The sequence below is a fragment of the Accipiter gentilis genome, chromosome 6 (genome assembly GCF_929443795.1).
Source record: "Accipiter gentilis chromosome 6, bAccGen1.1, whole genome shotgun sequence".
Taxonomy (NCBI): Eukaryota; Metazoa; Chordata; class Aves; order Accipitriformes; family Accipitridae; genus Astur; species Astur gentilis.
The window spans coordinates 4,350,058-4,370,284 of NC_064885.1; the positions used below are offsets into that span (position 1 = coordinate 4,350,058).

Genomic DNA, 20,227 nt, shown 5'->3' on the forward strand with positions numbered 1-20,227 from the left:
GAGCTGAGAGGCAGAGGAGGACCACAGGGCTCATACATGGGGGCAAAGTCTCCCACTGGCTTCAGGCCCTGGCTCCAACCGGTCCTCCTGCCGCGATCAATTTACAGTGCTGTGCATCAAGGCACAGGCGATGCAGCCGAGACTGAGTTTCATCTGTTCCCTTCCTCTACCCAACCCCAACGTCCCTGGCTGTAATCCTACAGAGACCGACAGCCCCGCTGCATCCCAGTTGCTGCCAGCTGCTCTCCGTGCCAGTGACATTTAGCTAATCAATAGGATTTAATTACGAGTTGGGCTAATCGGGCTGCCGATTAATGCCACGCTAGAGGCATACAGAAGTCACAGGAGACTGATTCGTTCCATCATTTGCCCCACAGCAACCTGCCTGCCTGGTAAGCAGGCTCCCTGCTGCCCAAAAACCAGCCTGGACACCTCTTCCCAGGCCAAGGCATCCCATTCCAAAATGGGGCAAACTCTGTGCTTCCACCCTGATAGCCCAGAGGACGTACAGCTTCGAGATGGGAATTTCCCTGCAGTGATAAATATTTATGAGTAAATCCATAAGTAATGCTCAGTGCAGACCTCCAGCACTCGGCTTCGGTTGGAAGTGGAGGAGCATCCAAATGCTTGGCAGGGTGGAAACTCCCGGGGGTTTTTTAGCTGCGGCTACAGCCAGAGGCACAGGGAGAGCAGCCCAGGTACGCTTGGATGGGCAGCGTCTGCTCTGTGTGCCCTGCCTGGGGCGAGGGAGCTGCCCGCACCGCTGCCTGCGCAGCCACCTGAGGCTCGCCCAGGGCATCGTCCTCCCAAAATCAGACCGACGAAGCTACAGGATAGCGCAGCCCCACAGTGTCTGCGCTGCCTCCTGCCCCTATAGATCCCCCTAGAGCAGGTTACAGCAGGTCAGGCTTTGCAGGACTGAGCAGAAAACGAGACCCTCGCCCCAGTTGTGACGCAACGTGCCAAGGCACAGCCCCTGGCGCCTGCATGTTAATCGTATCCTTTTCTATCACGTTTTATAGGAGGGGGGTGATGCCCAGCGCAGCCTGGCCGCTTCCCACACGTGATGGTATGGAGCAACATAACCCCAGGGAACGAACGCACGGCGCTCGTGCACAGCAGCAGGCAGCAAGGGGAGAGCCCACGCAGCTGCTCCTGCAGTCCACAAACGGGCTCCCGCACCACCCCTATTTATTCTCCCATCGATCCAAGCTGAGTTGCAACGTGCCTGAATTCAGCCGCGCCTGAAGCGTGAAAGGCAGGCTACGGGCAGCACTGCTGCCAAGACCGAAAGCCATTAGTGCGAGGCGGCTGCTGGCAGCCTGCCTGCTCCTGCCTGCGCAGGGTCCTGAGCTTTCTGCTGGCAAGGAAGAGGTGGCAGGAACGCTGGGCATGCCACCACAGCGCTGCTCCAGCTGGGGAGCGATGGGCTTTCTTGGTCCTTACCTCCCCAGCACCGTGATACCCCAGGATAGCGTCTGTTTTGGGCCCATGTGCAGCGCCAGTGAGCCCTGATGCTGCTGCAGTTGCCCTGGGCTCACGCCAGCGTCGCAGGGGTGACAACCTGTTGCCAGCGCAGGCAGCGTGGGGAGACGCGTGGTGGCTGCCCCACTTGCTGAGACCGTACCTGGACTGCACCCGCTGAAGGCAACACCAAAGCATAGGACTGTCCTAAGAGGCTAAGGCTGGAGGTGGATGCTCCTTGAGCATGCCGTGGTCTTCCCTTGCCCTGCAGAGGCAGGACTCGCCTCGCATTCCAAGATGTGGACTAACAGCAACCCCACATTTAATCTGTTCATCTCCAGGAGGAACCAGGACCCTCGCTTCCCTGGCTAGAGCCTGCAGAGATGCCAGGCACTCGCTGCCTTGCAAAAGCAGCTTCCAGATATCCATCTTCTTGGCACGTCACCTCTATGCGCTATTAGGGAAACTGAGGCACCAAGCGCCTTGCTCCTGGTGTAACCACACAGCCTGGGGTAGCCCCACAGCTACCAGCTTCCACACTCATACTTCCCAAAATAAAGCAAACCTCCTTTCATTCCCTATTCCAGCTCCATCCAAACTTGGGATATAGGCTGACCTGAGGGTCTGGAAACACTCAGCATCTCGCAGATGCCGCTGTGAAAGTACACCTAGAAATACCTCAGATGTCCCCAGGCACCCGGCACCAGGGCAAACCCCCTGCATGGAGCAGCTATCCTGACCTCCTGCCCAATACAGCAGCCGATGGCTGCAGAGCAGAAAATTGGTGGCAAAGCACAATGGATTGGATTTAATCTGCCGCCGGTGCCTCCAAGAGCCTGCTAACCCCCTTCCCACTCCCCAGGAGCTGATAACGGGACTCAGGAGGGACATCAGCAGATATAAAAGTGCTGGAGATTAAAATAAACAGAGAGAAGCAAAAGATCTAAAGGGAGAGAGTGGGTTGTTTGGGGGGTTATCAAAGGGAGAAAGAAAAACACTTATGTGGTTGCAATAGTCCAGGTTTTAAGGGCTGCTGGCAGCGACGGAGCTGCTGGAGTTGGGACACGTCCCGAGAGCACCTTCCTCAGGGGGCTAAGACATCGTACCCAAGACACCAGCCAGGCCAGTCCCAGCCCAGGTCCAAGGACAACGCATGTCCTGGCACTGTGCTGTGGCTCGTGCATGTGGCCCCATTGCTCCGCAGCCACCGCATCGCCTCCTCTACAGCGCTACTTCTAATATCTACGCAGCCGATGCCGGCTCCCACCGACGGCAGCCGGGGTCCTGGCCCTTACCTTTTTGTAGTCAAGTTTTGGCAGCTTTCCCCAGGCGAGAGATGAAATGAGAGCAAGCAGATGGCAATGTAAATAAAAGAGAAAAATGGGAGAATGAGAGCAGAATGGAAATGAACAGGACTCGAACGCTTGAATGTCAGAGCGGCGGGGGGGGGCGTCTGCCCACCCCACGAGCAGAGGCGATGCTGGTGCTGTGTGGTGCCCCCAGTACCACGGGATGGGGTCTGCAACTGCTATTCCCATCCAGCCAGGTGGGCACGGTGCAGACCAGGGCTCTCCTTTGTCAGCCCTGCCTTTGCTCTCGCTGCTGTTAGATCTATCACTTGCCTCTTGCAGGTCTCCTTCCTCCCTGTCTTCCACCCACTGCAAACCCAATTAGAAATCTCCTCCTTGGCACCGCTCCCAAGCGCACCAAGGGAAGCCTGACCCAGAGGCTGCCAGCGAATTCACGGGCAACAGGCAGGGGGGCGGCGAGGAGGGAAGCAAAACCCGCCGGCTGTCTCATCCCTGCCCTGGCAGCCCTGCCCAGGGAGCTGTGGGTGTTGTGCTCACCCCCCTGGCCAGAAGTAGCTCCAGGTCTGCCTGGGCAGATGCTTTCAAGTTCATCCCCAAAGCCTTTTGTGCTTGAGGTTTTATTCCAGATGGGCAGAACCCTGGGGTGGGGACGTGCATTTGTGGCACGCGGCACGGTGGGTTCTGGGGTGGGGGCTGCAAATAAGCCAGTTGCAGTTGGAGGGGAGAGGAGCATCCGATAAAGGCAAACAGCATGGGCTGATTCTCTGGGGGTTCAGCTCACAGCCCATTCTCCTGCATTTTCTCCTGTCTTCTCTAAAAACCCTCCACCTCTTCCCAGGATCTATAGGAACTGAGGTCTTCTTCCACCAATGCACCACTGTCAGGGCCCAGCTGGAGCCCTCGCTGCTCTGGTCCTCGTGCCACGTGAAGCAGAGAGGAACCAAGTAGCGGCCAGAAGCACCTTCCACAAGCCCAGAAGCAGAATCAGGACCTCAATTATCCATTTCTGCTCCAAAATGTGCAAAAACCCCTTAATTGCTTCAATCACGCAGACGGCAAAGGCGCTGAGGCAGAGCACTTTGTGGCAATGATTAGCAGCATTTAAAAGAGCCATTTATAAACTGACAGCCGGTCACAGCGTCAAATAAATAACAACATCGGGTTGGGTGCTTTTCTAAAAAGCATCAATAGCTGCAACCATCTCATCCCGGGGATGAGCAGCCGTCTCCATCCCACTGGAAATGCCTTCAAAGGCAGGGATGGAGGGGAAAGAGAGGGCAGAAGCACTGGGGCTTGGGATGAAAGTGGAGTTGGCAAAGGGACGGCCACAGTCAGGGGCACAAGGGCCCCTGACGCAACGCAGGGACAGAGGGACACCCCACACGCTGCCCTCACCGCTGCATTTGCTTGGCACAGCCACAGCACCCAGCTGGCCTCGTGGTTTTGGCAGGAATCTGGTGGCCCTGTAACACAAGACAAAGGTAGCCTGCTCCAGGCATATTTGGTCCTTGCTGTTCACGTGCCCGGTGCCGAGACGTACCTTGGCTTTATTGATCGTGCAGTGGAGAGCGTTGTTTTCTTGATCATAGAGCAAGCTGAAATCCAGTGTCCCCAGCGTGGCTGCAAAGGCGAAAACACGTTATTAACCCGCAGGGCCCAGCAAACGCTGGCTCTTCTCCCTCTAAGCACAAAAGGAGTGGGTGAAGATGCTAGAGAAATGGCTGCAGACATTATAAAACATAAAGCAGTCTCCTGCGAGCCCTGTTATGAAACATGGCTTCACGCTGGGAGGCTGATGGCCATCCCCACATTTGGCCGGTGGGGCCGGCACAGCCCTGGGAGAGGAGCCAGAGGGATGAACGGCTGTGGCTCACCCAGGCACTGCGGCCGGGGCAGAGGCTTTGCCTCCGTGGGCTTTCACATGGGTCACCCCCATCTATCAGCAGCCCTACCACAGCCAGCAGCTTCCCATCCCCCAGGAGCTGAAGGTTCTTCCCCAGGAAGATCCGGGCACGGCTGGGACACAGCTGAGACCCGCTGTCAGCACATCTCCCCCCCTTCCAGCGCCGCTGGCATTCCCAGAATGTGTATTTGTATACTGACACCTTCAAACAAATGAGCCACCAATGGGATCCCTTCCCAGCTCCGATTTGGCTGCAAACTGTAAATTAAACCCAGTGAGAATGGAAATACTTTTATGGTTAAAATGAAAAACAGCAACAGCTTTTAATCAGAGCAGTGTTCCCTTGCGGCATCCGCGACCCAGGAACGGCAGCAACGGGGCAGCTCCTGGGATGGGACCACAGGGAAGGGGCAGGAGACCGGAACAAACCAGAAGAGCCTCAGCAGCAAAAGTACATTTGGTTTGAGAAATTCTTTCCCTTTGGACGATCTGAGCAAGTCGCGCTAATCCAAAGCAGAGGAAAAGTCTTAAAAAGACATGCTTTCCAAAAACATGATTTAACTTTCTCCAAGGTTCCCAGACCCCATTTGCACACCAAAGCCCGGACACGGAGCAGCATCTCCCCCGGCACAGCTTCGCCTACCACCAGCCTTGAACTTCCAGGGCGGCTCTGGACCTGGCAGCCCACGCTTTTCTGCGCCCACCTTCCCAAAAGGGGTCTGCCCGAGCGCTGCCTTCCCACCGCGCAGCATCCCACCGCTGTTTCCAAGGTAACTGCACCTTCCTGCTGCGCACACAGAGCAGGGAAAAAACCCAAAAAATCCAAAATAAAAAACAGAACAATTTTGCTTAATATCAAAGCAGGGTTTGCTGCCTGGGAGGTAAGTTAGACAAACTTTATGGCAGGAAATAAGGTGGGTTTTTTTTCCAGCGTCAATAGCCTCTGCAGCAAGGCGCCCTGGGAGGCGGCAGATATTCAGAGGCACCGAAACCTTCCTGCTGCAATTTCACAGCAATCTTCCAGCCCAGATGCAAGTGAGCTACAGGTTTGCCTGCTAGCAAATAAAAATCATTGCTCCGGAGCAAATATCTTGCCTTCAAAGCAGAGCAAACATTCAGAGAGATTTCTGCCAGAATAACGTAGCCCCCCTTGTTCTGGAGTAATTTCATGGCACGTTAGCTATCGGTTTAGGTAAGTCATAAATCAGTGGGGTTTACCTGCCAGGGCCCAGGAAAGATGGAAATGACACAAGGTGAGGCCAAACCTGCAACACCTTGTGCGTCATCTCTGGGTTTGGCCCAAACAGGTATTTCCAGAGCAATTACCGGCCAAACTCACTCCATATCACTCAAGGAGGAGGAAAGCATAGCAGTGCCCCAGTGTGCTGGCGGCTGGCTGTCCCCTGCCCGCGCTGAGCGATGGGGAGCTCATGGCCACGTACGGCAGCATCGGAGCACCAGCCCCGGGCGCCGACGCAGCCCATCGCGACGGAGTGGGTGTAAGAGGGAGGCTCCACGGCACACGGGTGAAAGCCAAGTCAGCAAAACTCAACAAATCTGCATTTTCGCTCAAGAGCGGAAGATGAAGCCTCCGGTTTGGGAGCCTCATCATTTCCACCTGCCCTTTAATCAGCCGCTTCCTGCCAGCCCCGCCGCTTGGCCCTCCCAAGTTCAAGCTGTTATTTTATTTTTATCACAGAAGGGGGCCCGCGGCTTAGCCTGCTGGATTTGGCAATTTATAAAACAAATTAAAAGCTTGGCATGAAAACAGACTTCGGCCAGGAAATACTGACAAAGCCTCCTGTCTCCTCGGCGCTGCAACCTGCCCCAGGGGCGAGGGCAGCGGGGAGCCGCGCTCCGGCAAGACGGGCAAAACCTAAAAGCACCGTAACACAGCAGCAGACGCTTGTTTTGCAATTGAGGACTAAGGTCCTGCTCCCCAGCACTGGCGGTCCATGAGCAAACCTTGAGCAGTTCCCATTCGTCTCAGAGCTGCCAGCAGATGGGAGGGCATGGATGGGGGTGCCTGGCCCCCCCCAGCCCTGCTGGGCTCCATCCCCAGCTCTCCTCCAGCCCTGGAGAGGTTTTGCTCTATACAGATATATTTTTTTTTGTTGATGGCGAGTCTCGATTCCCAAGGAATGGTCTGCCTTCTGCAGAGGGATGCGGAAACACCGGCGGAACGTGTCGTGCTAATTGCTTAAAAATGCGGCCGTATGGAGATGACAAAAGCGATCAGGCTAACTTGGGGTTTGGCAGCTAAGGTGCCACTACGGAGCCGAGGGCGAGCGCTGCTGCAAGAGCCAGCACCCAGCGGGATGGCGGATGCCGAGGACACATCTCCCGCAGGAGCAGAGCGCCTGCGGCGCGGTCGCAGCCGCTCCGGCTCTGTTCCCTCCTGGGGACGCGCTGCCGGTTGACGGATCCAGCACAGCGGTGAAGGCAGAGACAAGGCTGGTGCTCAAGCTGCCTGCATCCCCGGCCAGCCGCTACTGGGCAGACTGGCCCCAGGGATGCTCGGAGGCCTGAGGAGATGGCGGGAGACCTCCACCTCCCGCAGCACACAACCTGTGAACCCTCAACAGGACCACAGCCCAGCTGGAAAACCAGCCCCGCGCTCCCGGAGCGGGGAGCACGCCGAGCGAGCAGCCAGGCAAGCCAACACCAGAACGCTGGCACGGGTCTCACCGCTCTCACCCCCTCCTGCAAAACTGCCTCCAGCGCACCCAGCCCCAGCTGTGGGAGATCCCCCGTCTCCAGCCAGCAGGATTGGGCCCAAAGCCTCCAGGCTGCAGCAGCCACCCAGGGAGGCACCTAGCTCCGAACAGGGCACCCCAAAAAGCAGCCTAATCACCCTTCTTTGATTGCTTTCCTTCTCCCACCCGTCCTTGCAGCTGAGATGCAACTCAATTGTGCTCTTAATTAGGGGAGCAAGTGCCTAAAAAAGAAAAGGGCAGCAATTAGACTTGAAGCACTGTTACTAGATGTATTTAACTCGACTGGGCTATTCTGAATGCTGCCCTCTAATCACACAGGCTGCAAATAAAAAAATATAAATAAATGTCTTTGTCAGGCACTACAAAGGCAGCTTTGCGCAATCCAGACAGCAGGCAGGATGTAATGTTATTATTACAATTATTCCGCTCCAATGATAAAATAACCATTAGGAGAGCTGAACTCATTAGCAGGTTCTGACCCTCTTTCCTCTCCATGAATTGGGAGAGATTGATGGGAAAGTGCTGGCCAGGGTCTGACATTTAACACAGGCTCTAAGAAGGAAAATAAATCTGACTTGCACAGGAATGCGGCCTCTTCTCCCACCAACCTTTGGGCATTTTGATTAATTCAGTAGGCCACAAAATTATTAGAGGCCAGCAAAACCGGCAGATGAGTCTCTGGGTTTAGCCGTGGGATACGGCGAGCGCGCCTGGCGCCTGCGGGCAGCGCGACGTCCTGGCACAGCACCGCTACCGCCCTTGTTGGTGGAGTCGGCAGAAATTGTTTATTGCTGACATTTCCCATCAGCGCCCAGGGTGACGGGGAGGCTGAAGTAGCTTCTATTTATACCTGTGGGATGAAAGGCAAAACCCGGTGATAAATCTGTGCTCTGCTCCTTTATCTAGGCCCTGTCCTTGCAGGCTACGTGCCCTTGCCTGGCCCACGCAGGGTGGCAGATCCACCACCTTGGTGGCCTGGGACACCCCAAGGAGAAGAGTTTCTCTGCCCAAGAGATGCTCAAGACGTAGAAGAGGCACCGACACTTGCAGAACAGACCCACGAGCTTCGGCAAAGCCCGCAGGGGAAGGAAGCGATGATTGAGTGGGCTCCTTACCTCCCTTACCTCAGGAAAGCTTTTGCAGCATGACTGCCATTAGAAAGCCCAGCAAGGCCCTGCACTAGGAGAAATTGAGGTGTGCACAAAAAACCCCACTATAGAACTAATTAAAAAGAAGTCCAAAAGCCTTAAGACCCTCTGCTTATCAGCATTGCTGCTCCCAAGATAATCTGCTCATGGATTTTGTGCCAGGGAGATCAGAGTGGAGCAGTAAAAAGACTGCTGGGGATTGTCTGGATTAGCTCTCCCTTACAGAAAGCACAGGTTCAGTAACCTTCAGACTAGGTACTTTTTAATGCACTATAAAAGATAGGTCCCTATTCTTCCATTGCTTTAATTTTCCTCTGCAATGGAGATAATTTTAAAGGTCCTGAAAGGCAGCAAGTAATTCTGTGCACTTACAGCCCCATGTAAAATGTCAGTAAATGACTTCTCAGGAGGAACAGAAATTATTTCTTGCCATTTCCAAGCCGGGCTGCTGAAGATCCCTTTGGCGGGTGGCTGCACGCACTCCTGACTCCCTGGGGTGCAGCAGTGCCTCATCCAGGTCCGGCGGCACACGGGGCAGCTCGAGGACTGACTCACTGCTCCATGTGGGAATGAGCTCCTGGAAGTTCCCAGAGACACCCCTGGAAAACAGCACCATCAGTCCCAGCAGCCTTCCGCAGCCAGGGCCAAGCTTGCCCAGCACCCACAGCGCTCCCGGTCCGTGTGCAGACCTGCTTGGGCTGCTGCTTGCGAATCGCTTGCCTCCGCGGGGAGAGGGTGCGCGGTTCATCAGGGATGGATCCCATAAGGTGCTGAGTCGAGGCGGTGCAGACCCTGAAAGCTGTAAGCCCCCGGGTCTGATGGTAGCGCTGACCTCTAGCACAAACCTACAGCCACAGGCAATGCTGCGGGTTTCAGCATTAGCCGGGGAAGGTGACAAAGGCAGCTGGAAACAGAACACTTCTGAAGTCAGCATCACCACGAGCTACTCCATGAAAAAGGCGTCCTGTGGAAGGTTTTGGGACGTACCGCAGGGACAGCACACCATGCCGGGACACAGACATTCCCATCGGCCCCTGAACCACATGCTGCCAGTTGGCAGCATCACAGGACTTTGGGTCGTTGCTGCAGGCAGGGCAGGACGTTCCCAGTCCTACGCAAAAACCCAGCAGGGACCAGATCCAGCACACAGGCAGGAGACCTTCCTTCCTTGGGAGCTCCACAGATGTGGTTGAATTCAACAGGACCGGGAGTGAGGAATGAGCACAACTCTTCTTCCTTGCTCCCTGCCTCGTTGTGGGTTTTTCGTTTAAAATCTATGGCAATTAATAGTTCTTCATTTTGGAGACACAGCGCCAGCCCCTGGCAAGCTCTGGAGCAGGGAGCTACTTCTTTGAGAGGCTGGTTGATGGATGCTCATCAGCTCTTCTGTCTTCTCCAGGAGGAGTGTTCAGAGGAACACTTATCTGCTCAGAACAGTTCAGAGATGCAATTATGTTTTACAGCACTAAATGGTCCCTGATGTCAGCAGCAATTAGACTGTCAGCAATTTCAATTTAGAAATGGCCTTCAAATCTCTCCCTCTCTCTCCCTTTAATGAAATACAGTATTGCAATTAACAACCCCCCAAAATTGCCTTCAGTGTTAAATACAAAGATGAAAGATCCGGGAACCCCTTGGGCTCAAGCACGTTGGAGCAAGGGGTGTCAGTGAAGGGATGAGGGTGGCAGGGAACCTCCCTCCTCCAGCCAGGCATCGTATCCTAGGGAGGGAGGGAGCCAGGCAGAAGAAGCACCCCTCGTTAACCAGCAGCCATGTGGCTCCTTCATTAGCAGAGACGCTGGAGGCCACGACACATATGCTCCCTCCATCGCTGTTGGAGGAGGAATGCCCAGACAGACCCTGCTTGCCCTCGTGTGCTGGCCTCACCGGGTGCCCCGCATTTATCTCCAGCACTCCAGGGTGTCCCTGGCCACAGCCACCCCCTGGGAATGAGCATCTCCGGGGGCTGAAGGCTCCTTGGTGGACGAGGAGCACCCGATGTGCAGTCTCCACTTGGACCACTGATGGGGTGGCCAGCAGGAAAGGGCAAGAGCTCATCCCACGCCAGTACCTTCCTGATACCTGGGTATCCTGCGGGAAACCAGACAGGAGCAAATCCAAAGTCACCTCGGTTAACATCCTGCATCTCCCCTGGGAGGGCTACAAGCTCCCCGATGCCCTTAAACCTCATGTCCAACACTGCCCGGTAGCTGTACGCATTTTTTTGGTGTAGGCAGCTTGGGTCGTGGTATGGTTGGCAAAACCATGTGCCAGGCTCTGCCAAAATCAGCAGTGGTTTGTTTGGTTTCCTGAGTAAAAAAAAAATACTTCTTTTGGCCTTATCTGGATTGAAAAGACGATTCAAAGGTTATAAATAGCAGTGGCAGCATATGCTAAGGAGCTGCGTTTCAGAAGTAAATATCCTCATCGTTTCAATGCACATTTCCCCTTGTTGTCTCTCCTGTCTCCTCCTGCCTGGCCAAAAGCATTGCCAGGTGACTTGCAAACCCTGCACCCCTTAAGACCTTCATTCTTCTTTACGTCTTTAAGCAGCCAGTAATTAATATCTGCATGACGGCTTTGCCTGCCTAATTATCTTCTTTGCTCAAAATAAGAATAACTTCCGTGGCGTTGCTTGCAGCAGGCGTCGTGAGCACCCGTGCACCAGGACAGGCCTTTCAGCTGTAGTTTGGAGAAGTCATTTTTATGCTGCTGCAGCTCGGGAGCTCGCGAGCCCGCTCCTCCCATGAATAAAGCTGGGCACGCTATAAAATTGGCTGGGTTTGTACATATATAAACAGCCCTGGAGCACCGGCAGGAACAGTATGGAGCCGCTCTTCCAGAAACATTAGCTCCCGCTGCAACCCCCCTGCTCTCGGGCTGCCTCCCCATCCGAAAAGCCAGAGCCAAAAACATACAGAGGAGAGAGGAAATTCCAGCGCTGGCCACAGCCTCGCTCCAAAGCCAAACAGCAGCTCAGGGGAATGGAGCATTTCTTCGAGGGGTAGAAACTTGCTTGCACCTTACAGAAGAAGGATGGCTGCTCCCTCCAGTGCCGTCCCCCAGCGAGAGCAGCCACGGCAGCGCTCCCTCGGAGGGACCGTGTTTCTACCTCTGTGCTGCTTGTGCAGAGATTTCAGAGACCTTTAATAATCTGTCAGGTACAAATTCACACTGGTGCTGCGGAAGGGAAAGCGCAGCCACTCGAGGGGCAGGGATTTGTGTGGAATCAGGGGATATGGGAGGCGAGACCCAACTCCTCGCAGGTGGCACATTGCCACCTAGCTGGCATTTGCTTATTTCTGTTGTGAACCGAGTTCCCCTGGCAGCGTGCCGCCAGATTGGGTGGGAAGCATCGCTGGTGCCTGGGGGACAGGGCACTGCTGCTGTCCCTGAGCACCAGCCAGGGGTACCACAGATAAGTTGAGAGCTGGGTGTCCCAAGGCAATAGGAGAGAATCCTTCTTTCCCATCCTCAAATCCCTGCTGGTCTTTTCAGCTCACAGCAGATGCTAGAGCTGGTCCAACGGCACCAAACCACCCTTCTGCAGAGTTTGCACCAAACGCGTGTTTCCCCACCGCTCCTGCCTCATTCCCCCTCCTCAGCAGCTCTGTTGGGAACAAAACCGCTGAGGGAAGAGTCCTGCTCTGTACAGCTTGGGCTCCGGTCCCGGAGCATCTCTGCAGAGGTGAGACAGAGGAGGCACAGGGCAGTGACAAGTCCCTCTCCCAGGGGTCTCCCAAAGGCGCTGGTAGCGACCACAAGCCTGCAAATCCTCACAGCATCGCTGCTGGCAGGTCTGATGGGAAAGGCCGGCCTCCGGATGATTCCCAGTGCTCCCAGGGCCAGCCCCAAAGTCTCCACTCATTATCTGCTGTCAGCTCCGCGGCCCTACCTCCTCCGTGCCGCTCACTGCATTCAACAGGCTGGTTATGGCTGCCCTGCGGAGGCCACGCTTGTTTTCCTTGGCACTTCCACGGCTCCCTTGGGCACTGCACTCCCCGGCTCCGCAGCGCTGCATTGCGGTGCCCTGAACCACTGGCCTCAGCCCCACATGCCCCAGAGCCAACAACTTGAGCCTCTGCATCAGCCTCCCAGTGACGGGTGCCATCTGCCCGTGGCGAATGCCCAGGTCAGTGGGTCCCTTCTCACCATACCACAGCTCGGCCAGGTCTGGCCATCTCTGGAGGGATCCCATCTGCCTTCTGCAGCCCTGGGATTCTTGGGTTTCCAAAGCACCAAACACACACATGCACAGACACACACACATGTCTCTCCTCCCTGTGGATGCCAAACCGCTGGCTCAGGCCACCCTGCTTGAATGGGAGCAGCCACTGATGCTTCTCCCAGGGCTGTCCTGCTCTGTGGCTGCCCACATCCCAGGGAGAGGCTGTCTGCAGGAGGGAAGCTCCTGCCAGCTCCGCAGGCACCTCCCAGGATTGCTGGTGGGGTCAGGAACGCCACTCGGTGAAAGATTAAGAAACGCGGTACAAGGAGCCGGCCTGGGCGAGCTGCAGCAGGGAGCAGGCAGGACCTACCCTGCACAGCTCCCTGCAGCCCTGCCAGGGGTGCCGGAGGTCGGGCAGGGATGCTGGCAGCTCTGGTCCTGCCCCTGCCCAATGCCACCCTGCAGTGCTGCCGTGACTGAGAAACACGGCCCCGTCACACATCAGCCTTGATGCTGCTGGAAACCCAGAAACCAGGCTGGAGAAGTAAACCTGGGCAGGAATGAGTGTAGGGGAAACCCAGACAAATGCTGCATTTCTCCAGGCAGGGGCAGCTCTACTCCTCCCATCCGGCCAGCCAGCACCATCGCTTTGGTGTTGGAGGAGGGAAACGCGCAGGCAGGTGGGATAAACGGGAAGGAGTCCTCCTCTCCTCCTCCTCCTGATGGATCCTGCCATGGCAAAATCCCTCTCCCTGCACCTCTCCAGGGGCTGTGCAGGGAGCATCTCTGGGGAGCGAGGCAAGACGTGTCCCTGCCCGGCAAGACCTCGACTTGTGGGTGCTGCGCTCGAGCTCCGACACCACCATCCCCAGAGACCTCGGTCAAATCCCTGAACCCTGAGTGTCACCCGAGGGAACTGACACCACCTAAACACCAACTCTCTTCTGCTGTACAGGCAGAGACAGGTTCTCTAAGGGAAATTTAGTGCAGGTGACTAATGCAACAGCCCTGAATCACCTGCCAGGGACGTGGGGGAGCTGAAAGACGCTCCCCAGCACAGCCGACGGCTCAAGTCAGGCTGCACGAATCCCCTCCCTGTTCCCCGCCTGGGAAACGGGGCCAGCAAGCCCTCATCTGGCTTTGCGACTTGGCTGCTAAACATGGAGGAGTGACAGTTTCATCCTGCACATTTATGCCAACCAGTGCCCTGAGAGCCGCTGGGGCCATCCGGTACTGTCCCCAGAGATGTGACACCAGCAGTCCCACCTCCCCACTCTGCTCCTGGCACCGCCGTGCCTTTGCCAGCTGAAAACCCACCACATCTGGCAAAACAGCCTCAGCAGTTTTCCTGACACCTGTTACGCTGCAAGAAACACTCTTCTTAACACCAGCCGGGGTGAGACAAACACCCGCCGGCCCCCGGCACTGAGCCAAGCTGCTTCCAGCATCGCTGGTGGGGGTAAATGCAAAATGCAGCACCGTAGGCAATTTCCCTGCCAGTCAGCCGTGAAAGCGCTGCGCCCCAGGGCCCCAAGCGCTTTGGCTCCCACACACACCTCTGCCCCTGAAGCCCAGTTGCTCCCATTTCTATTGCCGGGATGAGCAAAGACGATCTAATAATTAGAGCAGCAAATAACCCAAATCCAGTTAAAGTCACTGTTAACTGCCCTGCTGGGACAAACGCAGCTTAGCAGAGATGTTCTCTCTGGGCACGCAGAGGCTCTCACCTCTTCCAAAGGGAGCGTGACCCTGACACCGGGATGGGGAGGGAGGGAGCGTCGGTTTGGGGCTTGGACCCGGAGCCTCAGCCTCTCCCAGAGCTGTAGCTGGTGGTCAGCAGGCAAAAGGGGGCACAGGGACAGCCGTGCCACCTTGTAGCAAGCACAGTCCTTCGGGGAGCTCTCCCTAGGCTCTTGCTCCAGGGTCCGGCATAGATGGCAGCAGCCCAGGCCAGCCCAGCGCCGGGCAGCGAGGGAGCGATGCCGAGGCAGGGCTGTGACATTTTGCACAGGGAAAGCCACCGCCTGCCCGGCGCTGGGCCGTAAACAGCTCAGCGTCGTGGGAGCTCAGCCTCCCCCTTCCCCCAGGACGAGCACGCAGCAGCGCTCAGCAGCACTGACTCCCTTCCTCGGCACCTCCCGGCTTCAAACTTTGCGCTCAGCCCCTCGCAGGATCTGGCCCCTAGAGGCTGAGACCTTGGGTTTTAACTGACCTTAAGGAAAGCAACACTATCCCGGCCACCGTGGCTGGCAGAGCCAGACAGCAGCTGCTTTGCAGCCTGCAAGCTCCACTGAGCTGGGTGGGAAGGACGTTTTGGGTGGGGAGGGGTTAAACCTCGCTGCAAACACCTGCATCTACCAGAACCAAAGCCTTCTGTTCAAAAGCCCCCCCTGGTCTCATGCAGGGCTCTGTCTGCAGCTGGAGGGTGAAGAATGACACGCTGGAGTTTGCCGAGGGAGAGGGCAGAGATTTCCTGGGCAGATGTCATTCTGAACAAATCTCCCCGATCTGGAGCCGGGCGATGCTGGAGCGTATCGCCAGCTAATCAGCAGGGTGGCTGGAGCAGGCTGCACCACCGAGACGGATTAACCAAAGGGTCTGAGCCCAGCTGGCAGCCTTCGGAGGCAAGGAGCCGAGCAGGGACGAGGCAGAGAAGTGCATCAACCACACCAGCAAAGCACAGCAACTGGTGGCTCTTGGGAGACTTCCCTAGTTTGGGTTCAGCGGCCAACCTGGCTGCAGCAGGGACGCTCCCAGGGCCTCCCTCCACCCACGGGCAGCGCCGGAGCGATGCTGTGACAGCCTCCCTGGCTAGAGCAGAGGGCTTGTCACTGCTGCAGTGTAATCCCAGGAACGGACAGCGTGGCCGGCAGCCGGGAAAGGCGCACAGCTCAAGCAGCAAGATGGGGACCAGTCCTAAGACCCACCCTTGCCCTCAGCACCCGGCAAACTCCCGTGGAAACTTAGGAACTCACTGCAGTCGTCGGACTCATAGCCCTCGGGGTCCACCACTTCCTCAGGCGCTTGGCACTTGGCCGGCTGCTCAGCGGGCGTCGTGCCATACGCCCCGAAAAGCTGGTCCACGTCCTCGTCCTCTTCACGGGGGGCCTCGGCGGGGCTGACGGAGGGCTGGCTGACGGCGGAGCGCAGGGTGCCGCTGCGGCCGACGGTGGCGGGGAGCCCGCGGGGGAAGCGGGGGAAGTAGTCGGAGATCTGCTTGATGGGTTTGATGGGGCCGGGGCAGACGTCAATAGCCATGTGCTCCTGGATACTTATGGTCATTTTCTCTCCTTTTCGGAGTGTCATGCATGCGGCTGTCAGTGCCAAGCCCCCCCGGAGAAGCCCGGACCGTGCGTGAGGGAGCTGTGAAGTTTCTGCCGGGGGAAGCGGAGGTAGGTAAGGGGGGAGGCTGTGGCGGGCACCTTACGTGGTTCTCGCACCCTGAACCTCAGACGCCGCACGCATGCTGCTGCCGCCAGCTCCGGCTCTCGCACAGCCCCTGATCCTGCCAGCGCTGCCTGTGAATAAATGAGCGAGACGGAGAGACGGATAAGAGGCAGGGGGTGGGCTCTCGGGTGATGTCACCAGCTAGCAACAAAGCGGTACCCAGCAGCGAAGGAATGAGGGCTGTGGCCAGCCCGCCGCCCTGGCCGCATGGCCGCCAGCGTGGGCAGCCAGCCCCCCGCCCCTTCCCCAGTAAAGCCCCGCCGCGCCCCGGGGGAAGCGAAACGCAGGGTCGAAGCCCACCTCCCCACACCCGTTCGCCCCATCTCCCTGCCAAAGTGGGGTCGATCCTCGCCAGACCTCGCCAGAGGCGGGGAGGGTCACCGCTCGGGGTCAGGAGCCGCTGTCCCGTTGCGTTGCATCGCCGGCGTGCCGTGGAGAGGGAAGCAGGGCTACCCCGACCCCCGGGGGACCGTGGCAGCCCCCGTGCCCTCCCAGCTCACTGCGGGGACGTGCCAGGGAGGTGCTCTGCTGCATACTGAGCAGGGGCATGGGTGGCATGCCGCCCGCTCCCTGCTCCGGCTGCATCGCTGCTCGCAGGGGCAGGGGCAGCCCAGATTTGGTGCCCTGCTGCCGTAGCCGGCCTCAGCCCACAGCAATGCCCCCTCCAGAGCTCAGCACCAGCTGGGCGGGCTGGGTAAGCTGCCCGCAGCCTCCGGGGCCGGGAACGCACCAGGGACTGAAGCAACACATGGCACTTGCTCACAGCCCAGCCGGCACAGCCTCTCCCAGCCAGCTTGTGGCTGCCGGCATAGAGCAATGCAGCAGGTAAAGCATCGTAGAGGAGCGAGCGCTGGGCTGGGCCAGGGCCCACGGCCAGCGTGGCCACGCTCAGCACTCCCCCGGCAACCTTTCTGGGCAGGGACAGGGCCCTGGCACCAGCCAGGATGGGGACAGGCTCCCTGCAGACCACCACAGGCTCCCTGGTAAATGCTGAGCTGTGGTTTGCTCAGGGAGTTGGTCTCAAACTGCTGTTTTTACCTAATCTCCTCCTGCGTCCAAATCAATAAATCTGTGGTTCCACAAGCTACTGGAAGTGGACTTTTGAGCAAGAAGTGTCAGAAGACAAATGCTGCGAGAACACGGTGCGAAACGCTGCATAGAGACTCACCCTGCCCAGGAAAATGTGCCTGAAATATTTTGTAGGGGCAACTCCCCCAGTGCAGACTTTCTGCAGGCTCAGGCGTGGCAGGTCTGGCACGAAGCTGGGACACACTGCGTGTGCTGGTCACCCACCACCACGTCAAGCTGATCACAGCTGGTACCGCCAGGTAACCTGACAACATACAGATCCCGTATCAATGCACACAGAACTGCAGTCTCCTGCAGGCTGGCATGCAGATGTCTATTAAAAATAAAGCTCCGCTCTTTGGAGAATTTTTCCCAAAACCAGCAAAATGACACCCAACCTTGTTCCTTAATGAAGAATTCAGTTTTCATTCAGATTTTGGTAAATGTTAATGAACGTCCCTGACTCATAACATACTGACACTAGGCAAACTAACCTAATTTACTTCTCGCCGGGAAGCAAACATTTCTCTCCTGAAGCATCCAAACTTGTCATAGCTCTGTACCTAGACATGATGCATACGGATGCTCTAATGACCTGGGAGAACAAGATACTGCTCAGCCACTCCTTCCTCTCTCTGCTGTATTTTCGCTTTGAGGCAGCTCCCACCTATTGCACAGAGGTGATCTGTGCTGCTCTGCCCGGAGACAAACTGCTCTCTTGCAGCAAGGTCCAACAGTGGATCCAGCCTGAGATGGTTTAACCCCCTTCCCACATCCAAGGACTCCTAGTATATTAATTCAGATGGAAATGTCACCTGCTTCGCATTCGTGTGGTTGAGGCTGAAAACCTCGCGGGTGGCAAGACGATGGGTGGGAACATCACGGGAGGTGCAAAGAGCTGCCTCCGGGTTTGGAGCAGCCTGGATCCACACAGGCTCCATTTTTGGGTGCAGCATCCAGGATGCAGTGTGGACTCAGACACAACGAAGCAAAAATTGGGCTCGATGCCCAGAAAATAGCAGCAGTTCCCTCTAAGAAAGGGCAAATAAATAGATAAATAAAGTTATGTATGAGAGCCTAATGTCATTATTACCGTTAGAAAAGCATCATTATTTCAAATGTTTTCTCAAAGAAAGACCACAAAACCCAAATAGACAAGGATTGTTTTTAGGTCAGAAAATCAAGGCTCTGGTAATTAAGGTGAGGAGCCCCCTGACCTCTGCCTCCTCCTGTGTCGTGCAGCACCCCAAAAGCTGCCCCGCAGCACTGACAGCCCACAGCCGGGATCAAGGCCCAGCAGCACCGATGGGAGATGCTCAGCTCACCCAGGGACGCAGAGAGCAACCGATGACACAAGGAGAGGGTGCATGCGGGGACCAGATTAAGGGAAAAGCGAAGGCAGAGCTGAAGCAGGCAAACCTCCCTACTCTCAGGGCAGGACTGGCCCCCAAGGGACACCCTGTCCCCAGACCTTATAGACTGAAAGAAACAAAAACAAGACTTACTGCTAAATAGCCCAGATGGGACTTTCTAGTCTGACTGATCCCAAGCCTTCTGAAAGAAGCTGGAGCCCTTCCTTAGCTTTTAATGAGTCCCAAAGCAGCTTGTTTTTGATAAACCACACTTTTCCTACCTTCTCATACTGCCTGAATGTTTCCTTCTAGGCTGCACAGCCCAATATTTACTGAGGGCTCCCTGAAAGTGGCTGGGGGTGACCACACAACCAGGCACCAAGCCCTGGCATACATGACGCACGACCACACAGAAGGTAAAAGGGACAAAAATAGAGGGTTGGGCTAGGAGACAAAAGCAGGGCTTGGAGATACAAAGCTAGTTTCCAGGTAAAGCTTTTAATTCCCACCGTCTGTCTAATGCCCTGGAATGTGACTTGATTTGATCCCTCGCTCTGCTGGGGTGATTTAGAGCTACTGCAGTGCCCACGCACGCAGCCTTCATTTCCCCAAAGGGGGAACACTGGCTTTCTCGCCAGCCCCGCAAGAGGGGAGATAGATAGTTTAAACGTTACGTTGCCGACTCCAGCAGCGGGACCGACAGCTCTGCCTGGCAGGGAGCAGAGCCACTCTGCAGGGGGATAGCGCAGCCCTGGAGGAAGGGAGGACATCTTTTAGAGAAGGCGAAAGGTAGGCATCACGGAGTCAACATCAGAGCAGGAACTGGAGGATGGAGAAGAGCACATTGTCCCTGTCAACAGCTGTGTTAACTCCCAGTGGTGCGTGCAAGTTGCAACAAGATCCTAAGCTCAGCACACACGACATCATTGCACTTCAGCAGCTTGTTCTGAGGTGCAACAGAGAGGTTTGGCTGCTCAGGTCAGATGAGGGCATGGGCTGGTGTGCCAAAAGCATCCCATAATGACAGCTGGGACACGGGATGCAGGAAGCATCACTCCAACTCCAGCCCATGCTTAGAAAAGCATCCTGACCCGGGACAGCCTGGACTTTAATTTAAATTTTGTCCTGAACAGGGGCACAAGCAGAGGCTTAAGCACATCCCAAGCAAAGCCTGTGCCACTAACTCACCCTGTGCCCTGAGCAGAGCCATGCAGCAGCCCAGCTTCCTTATGTGACCAGGGAGCCGTCCTGCCAGTGCTACACCAACAGGCAAACAGAAGGAGCGTTCCTGCAGCAAACAAAACAGCAGCACATAGGTTAAACATGCATCCAAAAATACAGGCTGTCCTCAGGACACACTTCAACCAAATTTGTTTCAAACACTAAGTATCAAATTCTGCTGTCAGTTACTCCAGGTTTAAATCAACAAGAACAGGGGCTGATTCCAGTTTAATCAGTCCCTTTCCAAATGAAAAGTACAGCAGCAGGATTGCACATCCCCATTGCTTAAGAGAGATTCAGTGACCGACCCACCAGTTCTTTATTTAATACTTTGTCAGCTCAAACCCATACGATCTCACAGAAACCCTCTGCTCTGCTGGTGCTGCTGGAGAAGACATGAGCCTGAAGAGTGCACAAAGAGATGATGCC

The 20,227-nt window shown here is 56.2% G+C and overlaps 1 protein-coding gene across 3 annotated transcripts in view; it reads right to left on the reverse strand.

Moving 5' to 3' along the window:
• DOC2B (double C2 domain beta) overlaps nt 1-19,841 on the reverse strand; it is a 40,485-nt gene extending 20,644 nt beyond the window's left edge. Inside the window, exons 1-6 of one of the 3 annotated variants that reach the window (XM_049801713.1) lie at nt 19,766-19,841; nt 18,041-18,256; nt 17,326-17,490; nt 15,686-16,228; nt 4,315-4,394; nt 2,760-2,783 (exon numbers count right to left, since the gene is read on the reverse strand). In XM_049801713.1, coding sequence (XP_049657670.1) covers nt 2,760-2,783; nt 4,315-4,394; nt 15,686-16,016 — 435 coding nt within the window. In that variant the 5' untranslated portion in view covers nt 16,017-16,228; nt 17,326-17,490; nt 18,041-18,256; nt 19,766-19,841. Of the gene's footprint in view, nt 1-2,759; nt 2,784-4,314; nt 4,395-15,685; nt 16,440-17,325; nt 17,491-18,040; nt 18,257-19,765 lie in introns of those variants that run through there. The other 2 variants (XM_049801714.1, XM_049801712.1) reach the window with 2 other exon arrangements.
• Nucleotides 19,842-20,227: the final 386 nt, after the last annotated feature.